General features: G+C 42.4%; 1 protein-coding gene across 1 annotated transcript; it reads left to right on the top strand.

The window, feature by feature from the left end:
* Window positions 1–7700: 7700 nt before the first annotated feature.
* On the top strand, window positions 7701–10804 carry GADD45A (growth arrest and DNA damage inducible alpha). The gene is made up of 4 exons (XM_061121649.1): window positions 7701–7964; window positions 8484–8585; window positions 8833–9070; window positions 10130–10804. Exons 1-4 carry the CDS (start codon window positions 7921–7923, stop codon window positions 10241–10243), a joined length of 498 nt encoding a protein of 165 aa, XP_060977632.1. The 5' UTR covers window positions 7701–7920; the 3' UTR covers window positions 10244–10804.
* Window positions 10805–11534: the final 730 nt, after the last annotated feature.

Genomic DNA, 11534 nt, shown 5'->3' with positions numbered 1-11534 from the left:
TAGTAAAGAAGGCTTTTATTTCCCTTTGTGCCTTATTTCTTTTGCTTATCGTCTCCTAAATATTACTCAGTGTTTTCAATTGTATTTCCATTTGTTTTTCTTGTATGTTGCTTATATAACGAACACCCCATCTCTGCTCTTTTAAATCTCCCACTTCAAAGCTCGCCTTCATAAAAAACTTTCAAGGTTGTTTTCCTCATCATTATAATCTTTTATGCTACAGTGAAAGAACAAGCCTTGAAACTTGGCAATTAAGTACCTTTTAATCTACTGGGTTTTATATGTGCATATGATACAGACTGGTAGAGGTCACAAATCCTTAGTTACAGAATGGGCCAGTTTATAGCATCTGAAAAAATATATTAAAAAAATTGTTGGGGTGAGGGTGAAGGGTGTACAAAGAAGAATATAAAAATGTAGATAAGGGCATACAAACCTCTGTGATTAAAAAAGTACAATCAACAAAAATAGGATTCAGTCAAAATGGTTTCTGATATATAAGAGACCAGAAGATGTGTAGCTTTATGTTCTAGTTCATTAATTGCATCTTTAAATCTGTATAACTTGTTCATTCAACAATATCTGATTCAATGACTGTTTATTCCGGGTCTACCCTGTGCAAGACACTCTTCTAACTACTTAGAAATCAGTCAGTGACCAAAGCAAATCCTACTCCATTGACCTTATACTTGGGGAGCAGAGTGGGCAGGAGAGGGAAGCCAGATAATGATATATCAATATGTTAAAAACATTTTAAAAAGAGAGAAGAGGGTTTAGGGGATCAGTAATGCCAGGAGTGGGCAGGGTAGGCCTCACTGAGAAAGAAACTTGAAAGGAGTGAGCAATGTGATGATCAGGAGAAAATATTCATGGCTTTCAGTCAGCGCAGGGCTTCCCTCATGACTTAGTTAAAAATCTGCCTGCAATGTGGGAGATGTGAGCTTGATCCCGGGGTCAGGAAAGATCCCCTGGAGAAGGAAATGGCTCCAGTATTCTTGCGAGAATTCCATGGACAGAGAAGCCTGGTGGGCTACAATCCATGGGGTCACATAGAGTCAGACACGATAGAGCGATTAACACTTTTAGTTAGTACATAGCCCTGAGGCAGAAGGAAGGTTAGTGTGGCTCGGAAGGAATGCATATGATGGAGAGTAGTAAAAGATGAGATTCGAGGAGGGATTCAGTACTTTTTTAATAACAGGTTTATTAAGATACAATCTACATTACCTACAATTTACCCTACATATACTACTCAGTGACTTTTTAATATATTAATACAGTTGTGCACTGCATGGCATGTGGGATCTTAGTTCCCTGACCAGGGATAGAACCCACATCCCCTGCATTGGAAGCATGGAGTCTTAACCACTGGACCGCCAGGAAAGTCACTGGAAAGACTGATGCTGAAGCTCCAATACTTTGGCCACTGGATACAAAGAGCTGACTCATTGGAAAAGACCCTGATGCTGGGAAAGATTGAAGGCAGGAGGAGAAGGGGGTGACAGAAGATGAGATGGTTGGATGGCTGATGGACATGAGTTTGAGTGAACTCTGGGAGATAGTGAAGGACAGGGAAGACTGATGTGCTGCAGTCCATGGGGCCACAAAGAGTCAGACATGACTTAGTGACTGAACAACAATAGCTGTGCAATTATCACCATCATCCATATTAGAACTTTTCATCATGGTGAACAGAGTTTTGTAGGGCCTCTTAGACCTTAGTAAGGACTTTGGTTTTTACTCTAAGTGAAAAGTGGAGCCATTAGTAAGTTTGGGTCAGAGACGTGACTGTAATCTGACTTGATTTTATAGAAATAGTATATATATAGTATTCTATAGTTTGTATAGTACTATAGTATTCTATACTTCAGGGTTTCTCCAGTGGCTCAGATGGTAAAGAATCTGCCTGCAATGTGGGAGACATGGGTTCAATCCCTGGATCAGGAAGATCCCCTGGAGAAGGAAATGGCTGCTCACTCCAGTATCCTTGCCTGGAGAATTCCATGGACAGAGGAGCCTGGCGGGCTATTCTATAGTATATATAGTATTATAGTATTCCATAGTATACAGAATACTTTGGCTGCTGGAGGTGAGTCGAGGAAAGACAAGAGCAGAGAGAGAAACCAGTTGCTGCAGCCATCCAAGGGGCAGATGGTGGTGGGTTGTAGTGGAAGCCTGAGAAATGGTTGAATTATTTTACTTTTTGAAGTAAGTCAATAGGGTTTGCTGATGGACTGGATGTGGGTTGTGAAGAAAAGAAGTCAAGGATGACACCATGGCTTGGGGACTGAGCAATGGGAAGAACAGAGTTTCCATTAACCTATAGGAGGACTATTACCGACTTTTGTCATTGTAAGTTTGAGATGCTTTTTGTATATCGACACAGAGATGATGAGTAAGTCTGAGGTTCAGAGAGATGACTGACCAGATTGGAAGTATATTTGGGAGTCATCAGCATATAAATATTTAAGGTCATGAGACTGGATGAGGTCACCAAGAGAGTGAGTGTAGACAGAAAAGAACTAAGCTTTTAAGAGTTAGGAAGGATAAACCTTTACAATGAAGTACATGGGTGAAAAGAATCACCTCTTCTGTTTCAGAGATAGAAAATTCAGAAACCTGGTCATATTACCAGAACACCAATGGCCAATTACCCATCCAGAACACCTATCTTCTTCACTTTTGAGCAGCCCACCAAGTAGAGACATTCACAGAGAGAACATTCCTACCATGATATAAACATCCTGATACACTTAATTCAGTGGGAAGGTGGGGAAATGGGGTGAGGGGGTCCCTGAAAAATGTCCTAGAGAGTCTCTTCATCTGACACCTCAGCTGGATGGCCCCTGCATGGCTGGTGAAATGTGAGCAGCTAATGGCAACACAAGGTGGTCAGCCTAAAGCTCAAAGCAACACCATGCCTCTAGTGCCATGAATATTAATAGTTGAAGAAAATTTCCATAGGGTAAGAATGTATTGAACACACAAGACAGCATTAAGGATATTGTATAGGGCTTTGATTCTACATAACAGATTACAAATAACAAATTACTTAGGGGTTTAAAACAACACTTATGTATTATCACATAGTTTCTGCAGGTCAGATGTCTGGGTGTGGTTTAGCAGGGTGATCATTTTAGAGTCTCACAATGCTAAAATCAGTGTTGACCAGGCTACATTCTCATCTGAAGGCTTGACTAGAGAAGGGTATACTGCCAAGTTCCCTCAGGTTGTTGGTAACATCCATTTTCTTGCAGCTTAATGGAAGTTTGTTCCTTCAAAACCAGCAGTGAAGAAAGAAAGTCTCTGATGCTTCCAGTACTTCTTCAGAGAAGGTTGAGCCCTCTTCTAAAGGGCTCATGTGATTAGGTTAGGCCCACCTAGCATAATCTCCCTTTTTATTTATTTATTTTTCTATTCTTCTTCAAATTCTTTTCCCACTTAGGTTATTACAGAATAGTGAGCAGAGTTCCTTGTGCTATACTATAGATCCTTGTTGGTTATCTATTTTTAATATGGCAGTGTGTACACAGAAGCCCCAAACTCTCAGTCGATCCCTTCTATCAACCTTACCCCCTGGTAACCATAAGTTCATTTTCTAAGTCCGTGAGTCTGTTTCTCTTTTGTAGATAAGTTCATTTGTATCATTTTTTATATTCTGCATATAAGTGATATCATATGATCTTTGTCTTTCTCTGTCTGACTTACTTCTCTTAGTATAATAATCTCCAGGTCCATCCAAGTTGCTGCAAATGGCATTATTTTATTCAGTGACAGATTATGTATTATATATATGTACCACATATTCTTTATCCATTCATCTGAACTTTAGGGCTTCCCTGCTGGCTCAGGTGGTAAAGAATCTGTTTGAAATGCGGGAGACCCAGGTTCAATCCCTGCGTTGGAAAGATCCCCTGGAGAAGGAAATGGCAACCCACTCCAGTATTCTTGCCTGGAAAATCCCATGGACAGAGGAGCCTGGCACGCTACAGTCCATAGGGTCACAGAGTCGGACACGACTGAGCAACTACCACATGTCTTTGCTATTGCAACAGTGCTGCAATGAACAATGGGATGCATATATACTTTTGAACCAAGTTTTTCTCCAGATAGATGCCTAGGAGTAGGGATGTTGGATGATATGGTAGCTCTATTTTTAGCTTTTTACTGTTCTCCATAGTGACTGTATCAATTTACAGTCAAACTTCCTCCTGATTAACTCCAAGTCAACTAAATACGTATTCTTGCAAAGTACTTTCACCTTTGCCATAGAATATAACATAATCATGGGTGTGATAGCTCAACACCATTGTCATATTCTACTGGTTTGAAACAAGGAATGGGTTCTGCCCACATGCAAAGGAAAAGGCTTACACAAAGCTTAACATTGGGGTTAGAGATCATTGAGGCCATCTCAGAATTTGCCTACCAGATGGTCCAAGAAACTAAATGTTTATGTTAAATTCAAATGGAAATATTGATCTTAAGAAATTATACATTTTTAGGTGTAAATTGTCTGGTCTTCTCTGAGAAAAAAATTGAGGGAAATTGAGAGCCTGACTTTAGAAACTAACTTTACCAGACTTATACAAAAAAATACTTCAGGAACCTTAGGATTTTTAACAACAAAATGTAATATAATACAGTTCTAGATAAGTATTAATAGTTAATACATCTGTCATAGACTAATTGATATCCTTCAATGTGAAGAATAATATGTCTAATACTGAAATAATAAGCATCATATTTCCTTCAGATGTTAAAGGATTGATGACTTTTTGAAAGAGAAAATTTATCATTCTATACTACAGAACCAGTAGTAAGAATATATGATAATAATGAAAAAAATAAAAAAAGACTTTTAAGATGTAAAGTGTAAAATTATTTGACAACTCCTGAGTATATATATATTTTTATCTAACATTCAAATATAACCATTTAGCATCATTATAAATATTACTAGAAGGTCATTCCAGTTCTGTGCAGTTGAAGTACTTGGAGTTACCTGGGATAATTTTTTAAATGATTTTATATATTGGAATTATATTTTAATACAGATTATTTTTAAAATATATGAAAAAAGTACATATACACATATGTACCTATCTAGGGCTATTCCTCTAATTTATCATTGGATACCATCCTCCCCAGGGACTAATAAGCATTTATGAAAGGTATCATCTAAATTCATCCTAATATATAACTGCAATCAAATGCAGTTCTACTTCCAGTGGGAAACACCAAAATAATCAGTGATGAAACAGTCTAGGTAGACTCAGCAATGAGGCAAAATGGTGTAACATATCTGAGTCAGAAAGTATGACAGATGAATATTTTTGAATACTGGAAGGCTAGGCTTATCTCACAGAGAACAACCCCATAACACTTGAACAAATCACTTTCCCTTGAAATCAAGAAAGAATGCAGTGTACTTGTTGAGTGAGAAACTGGGCCTATATTAAGAAGAAATCTTTTTATACTGCATTTTTACTGCTTATAGTTGACCTGGGTGGGGCATCATTAGGGCTGTGGTTCACTTGAATTGGAATAACAATACATGGGTTCTACTGTCCTACAGTTTCCGTTCAGATGACTAAAGTCATGGGACTTTCAGCATAGCTGGCTGATGACAGTGCATACTATTTTGTCCCAAAATCCAGTTCAAGCATGGGCATAACAATTAGATGGTAAGCACTTTAAAGGCAAAGGGCCAGGAATTGTACAGTTCTTGGTATATTGTAGGATAGCAAAGAAGTTTTTCTGAACTAAAATTAACTGTGGAATATCTTAGAATTCATGCATTGCACAGGACTGCAGTATTCTGAGATCTTATTGTTCAATTCAAATTATACTTAACTCAGTGAACACTGGCCATGCTTCCACCAAATGCAGAAATTGTGGTAGGTGCCAAGAATACCACATTGATGAAGTCACACTCCCTGCTGTCAAGAAACTCACTCGATTCCCTAATTTGCTGTCAGTTTACAGTGATCACACTTCTTCCAAGGAACCTCTAAGAAATACCTAGTGGGTAGAATCTTGGAGTTCCACAGAACAGAGTTCAACAGTCTCCAAATGATGACTCAGGCCAGATTGCATAATTCAGGTTTTGTTTGCAAAACTGAAAATGCTTCAGCACCTACCTAAATTCCAATTTAAAGGAATTCTTTAACAAAGACGCTACATGTTAGAATTTAAGGTGTAGATACGAAACATACATTTCTGGGTAAATGACCCACAGATGAGCACCATTCCTTTAGTCAAAACTTGTCCCTTGCTGACAACGCAGTTAGAGATGAAGTACAAAATGGCAGCTCAAATAAACGAGCCAGAAAACCTGACTTATCACTTTTCTTTTCCTCTAAATTAAGATCAAGAAAGCTGAAGAATATTTTGTCTAGAATGACATGAATATATGGGTACAAAAACTCCCTTGTAGCTTAGCAGAAAATTACTTCTGTGACCTTTGTCTGTACAGTGACCTTAAAAATGCAAGCATTGTTTTGAAAGCAAGCATATGGGAGTATTTTTTTTTTATATATCACTTTTGGTGACTTCAGTAGGTTTAACACATATTTTTGCATTTATTGCATAAACTCATTATACAAAGAACTTTCAACCTATTCAAACTCTACATTCAATTCTGTTTTTCAAAAATGTATAACTACTACTTTCTTTCCACCCACAGATTGCCATTATCTCAAAGGTGAAATTTTAGCCTATGACTAAAAGGACCTATAGCTGCAACTTCATGATTCAGCAACTAACATCAATAATTCACAGTGAGATCATAGGCCCCCTGTGGAAGGTAGTGACATACTTGCCTTATGAAAGGAAGCTGAGGGCATATGCAGAGCATTTTGAGTTTAGATGTGTGGCTTGTGTGGGTGTCAGACATTTGTCTCTTAGCTGGTGCCCTGTAGAAGGATTCTCCTTTGGGGAAGGCTAAGAAAGGTGAATCGGGGTTGTGAGGCTAGGATAAAATGGTTATACATGTGGTAACCAGCGCCTCCTGAACTTGGTTTTCCACGGTTACCCTGGGCAGGTGGGAAGTCTTTCTGCTTTCTGTGCGAAAGATTCCAACTTAGTTTCCTGCCACCACCAAACAAAAATGTGTTGATTTTTTCTTTTTTGAGCTTCCAACCCTTGCAACTTTCCCAAAATAAATCAAACCAGCCATCAGGGCACCGAAATAATACTACTACTAATAAGCAGCTTTGCTTAGACTTACATAAACAACACTTCTGAGGTAAACTTTGCCCCAGAGGTCTGGATACACTCTTTTTATATAACCTGCGTACTAATAATTACTAGACTTGGGTGCATTAACCCTGAAAATAGATGTTAATAGCAGCCCCCCAAAACAAAAGACTTGAAAGGACAATTGAAAAAAAAAAAGTGCCAGCCAGCTCCAGCCCAAGCTGAAGACACCCTCATCTCCCCGCCCCCCTACAAAGATCTCCTCTCCTGCTCGCCCCGCCTACCGGGAGAGAGTAGGCTCGGAACCCCGCCCGCCCCCGCCCCCTAGGCTTTTTTTCCTCCTGGCCCCTCCCTCTTCCGCTTCTCTCGGCCTGGTTCCTGGAGCTGAGGTCAAATTGTCTGAACAGGCTGATTTGCATAGCCCAATGGTTGCGCGTATGCAAATGAAGAGGATGGTGGTTGGCTGGGGGTTGGCAGGATAACTCCAGCGAGCGGGGCCTTTGTCCTTCAGTGGCTGTGAGGCAGCTGTGGTGTTTGTGTCGCGGTCAGTGGCGGGTGGGTTGCTGAGAGCCGACGAGCGTGCAAGTGAGCGAGCGGGGCGGGAGGGGCGGGCGCTGGAGGAGCCTGCAAGGGAGTGTGGAAAGCAGGCGCCCGCGCGCCGGCGGTGGCAGGAGCAGCCCGCACGCCGCTCTCTCGCTGTGGGCGACCTGCAGTTGCAATATGACTTTGGAGGAATTCTCGGCTGGAGAGCAGAAGACCGAAAGGTAAGTCTGCCAGAGCCTCTGCCTGAACTCTGCTTGCCTTCTGCGCGCACTCCGGTGCTGCCGGGCTGTGCAAGGATAATGGGGAGTGAGTGGTTCAAAGTTTGCAGTGGGTACCTCCTATCCCGCCTTTCTTCCTCTGGAACACTCCTGAGGCTCGCGTGGACGGGAAGAGCGTACCCCGCACGCCGGTCGAGCCCCTCGAGGCTTTGCAAAGGGCAGAAGTGACCGTCCCTGCCCGTGCGGCTCTTGGGGCCGACAGCCTGTGGCTGCACCCAGCGCCAAGGACTAGCAGTGCACTCGGGAAAGGGTGGCGGGTGTCACTCTCGGGGCTGCTCACAGGATGCCGGGCCTCTGGGCGTAAGGGTTACTGGGGGAAGGGGATGACATCCCAGGGAGTCCTGGGTTTGCAAAAGCTCGAGGGGCGCGTGCCCTCGGTAGGGAGGGTCGCGGTGCAGGGCGAGGAGCGGCGACTGCCCGGAGGGACTGTGACGGGTTTCCCTTGCTTCTTCCCGCGTGTAGGATGGATAAGGTGGGGGATGCCCTCGAGGAAGTGCTCAGCAAAGCCCTGAGTCAGCGCACCATCACCGTCGGGGTGTACGAGGCGGCCAAGCTGCTCAACGTGTAAGTGGAGCCCTCGCGTGACCCTCGTGGTTCTCCTGTTCGCCCCAGCCAGAGAAGGTCGCTTTCACCGGTCTCCCTTCGCCCTGCAGCGCCACTTCCTGCCGCGTTCCTTCTGTTCCGCGGCTGCTTGTCCCAGGGGGAGTGAGCGGACCCGGGCGCGACCCCTGGCACCTGGGCGGGGGGTGCGGGCTGCCACGCGTCGGGTCTTGTCTTTGGGCTCACCCGCCCGTTCGTTCCCTGCCCGCAGCGACCCGGATAACGTGGTGCTGTGCCTGTTGGCGGCGGACGAGGACGACGACAGGGACGTGGCTCTGCAGATCCACTTCACCCTGATCCAGGCTTTTTGCTGCGAGAACGATATCGACATCCTGCGTGTCAGCAACCCGGGCCGGCTGGCCGAACTCTTGCTCCTGGAGACCGATGCGGGCCCCGCGGCCAGCGAGGGCGCAGAGCAGCCCCCGGACCTGCACTGCGTGCTGGTGACGGTAAGGGAGAAGGGGACTTGCGGGCAGGTCGAGGTTAGAGTCCTGGCAGGAAGTTCGCGAGGGCTGAGAGTCGCCGGACTCCAGAACTGAAATGGGCGAGGGTCAAGAGACGGGCGCCTTTGCCCCATTAAAGTGTGTGGCTGGACTTTCAGCCGAGATGTGCTAGTTTCATCATGGGGATTTTCTCTGGGACAGAACGTGTCTAAGCACGTTGGAGGCTGCCAGAAGCGGAAGAGATCCTTGTGAGTCAGCATTGCCAGCCCAGCTACTCCCTACCTACTCTGCACTACCTCCCGTGACTAATTCCTTTAGCAGGGCAGATTAGATAAAGCCAAATAAATTCCTGGCTCACCCTCATTAAGGAGTCAGCTTCATTCTCTGCCAGTCAGAGCTAAAAATAGAAATGGTGTAGGAGACAGACCTCATTAATTCCCTAGAAATACATTAAGGGGATAGAGTGGAAATTTTTCTTTGTGATCTTGCAGTTTTTTAAATGTCCCCTTGCCCCCATAAAAACCTTTAAAAGGTAGATAAACTTGTGTTTACAGAGGTAAATGTGATTGTTTTGTCTTTTACATTTTGGGACTGTTTGACTGATCTCCTAAAGTGGCAGCCTCCTTATTTTGCTACTCCGGAAAAACACTACTCTCTTTTGGGAGGATAACAGGTGGCAGTTTTAGTTAACTGCTCTGCAGCTCTAAACTGCTGGTAGCCCAGCATGGAAGTATTTCTCAGGTGTCCACCAAGGTACCAGTTTGGTAGGACAAGCCTATGAATAATACTCTCATGCAAAAACTGAATAAATATGAAAACATATATATGGCTCAGTTAGTTGCATGTGTTCAGACTTTGCAGAGTATAGCTTTGTAGAGAATTACCCCTTAACGATTTTGCAGGAAACCCAACTCCTAGAAAAATTATTTTTATGGTTTTAAGCGGTCTGTCACACAGCCAAAGTATAGAATGTTCAAGCATCTTCCCCTCAGAAGTAGTATAATTAGTAGCAAAGTCTGACTTTTTTAAAAATAATAATTTTATTTTTTCTAAATTTGTTCCCAGAATCCACATTCATCACAGTGGAAGGATCCTGCGTTAAGTCAACTTATTTGTTTCTGCCGGGAAAGTCGCTACATGGATCAGTGGGTTCCAGTGATTAATCTCCCTGAACGGTGATGGCATCTGAATGAAAATAACTGAACCAAGTTGCACTGAAGTTTTGAAATACCTTTGTAGTTACTCAAGCAGTTACTCCCTACACTGATGCAAGGATTACAGAAACTGATGTCAAGGGGCTGAGTGAGTTCAACTACATGTTCTGGGAGCCCGGAGATAGATGACTTTGCAGATGGAAAGAGGTGAAAATGAAGAAGGAAGCTGTGTGGAAACAGAAATACAAGTCAAAAGGAACAGAAATTAGAAAGAACCATGCAGGAAGGAAAACAAAACTATGTATTAATTTAGGATGGTTGAGTTACATTTAAATAAACCAAATATGCTTTGTTAAAGTTTAAATGTGCAGCCATAGTTTGGGTAATTTTGGTTTCTATGCCCTCAAGTTTAGGGGAAAAAAAGGGTTAATCATTTTAAAACCATATTTTATTGTATTTTGATGAGATGTTAAATTCTCAAAGTTTTATTATAAATTGTACTAAGTTATTTTATGACATGAAAGGTTATTTATGCTATAAATTTTTTGAAACAATACGTACAATAAACTGGTATGGAATAATTGCATCATTTCTTAATGTGTGCTTTTGTTTCTTTTAACTTGTACTTTATTTTCTTTTAAACAAGTTTTTTTTTCAATATGGAAAAATTAAAACCCATGTGAAATCATGTATATATAGTATATGTGCATCTGTATATATAGATGTGTGTGTCTGTATGTATATAAAATACTTTTCTACTCAAAACATTTGGGCTGAACATGGCATAATATTGTTTCTTATTTAATTTATTTAGTTGGACATTTTAGTGATGCCCTGCTCTACCCTACACCGAAAGTCAGAAAAACAGGTGATTTAGGAGTTGGGTTGGAGTTAGGGGTAAGTGGCGTGGGAAATTGCACTTGCAAAACCTGGATAAATACAGATAAATGATAACTAGTGCTATAATAAGATTATATGCAACATGTTACAGAAGCAGAGGGGAAGGGAGTCACCAAAGACCTACCTGCAAGACCAGTGAAGTTTTCCCTGGGAAGAGATCATTGTATTTGGATCTTAAAACAGGAAAAGGATATTGCTAGCAGCAGCACTAGTTTCTGGGAAGGTGTGGAGGCCTGAAAGACCAAAACCTGTTCAGGGAACCAAGAGTGATTCTGTGTGTGCCTCTGGTGTAGAAAGATAAGGGAGAGATAAGGCTGAAAGGTAGGTGGGGATTAGACCCAGACTGGGAATGGCATTCCATGTCACCCTTAGCATTTGGGCTTTCTTCTGTAAACTGGCCAGTCTGCAGACGCCTT

Source organism: Dama dama, chromosome 20, assembly GCF_033118175.1.
Source record: "Dama dama isolate Ldn47 chromosome 20, ASM3311817v1, whole genome shotgun sequence".
Classification (NCBI taxonomy): domain Eukaryota; kingdom Metazoa; phylum Chordata; class Mammalia; order Artiodactyla; family Cervidae; genus Dama; species Dama dama.
The sequence above is the reverse complement of the archived record's forward strand: the minus strand, read 5'-3'. Positions and strand labels throughout refer to the sequence as shown.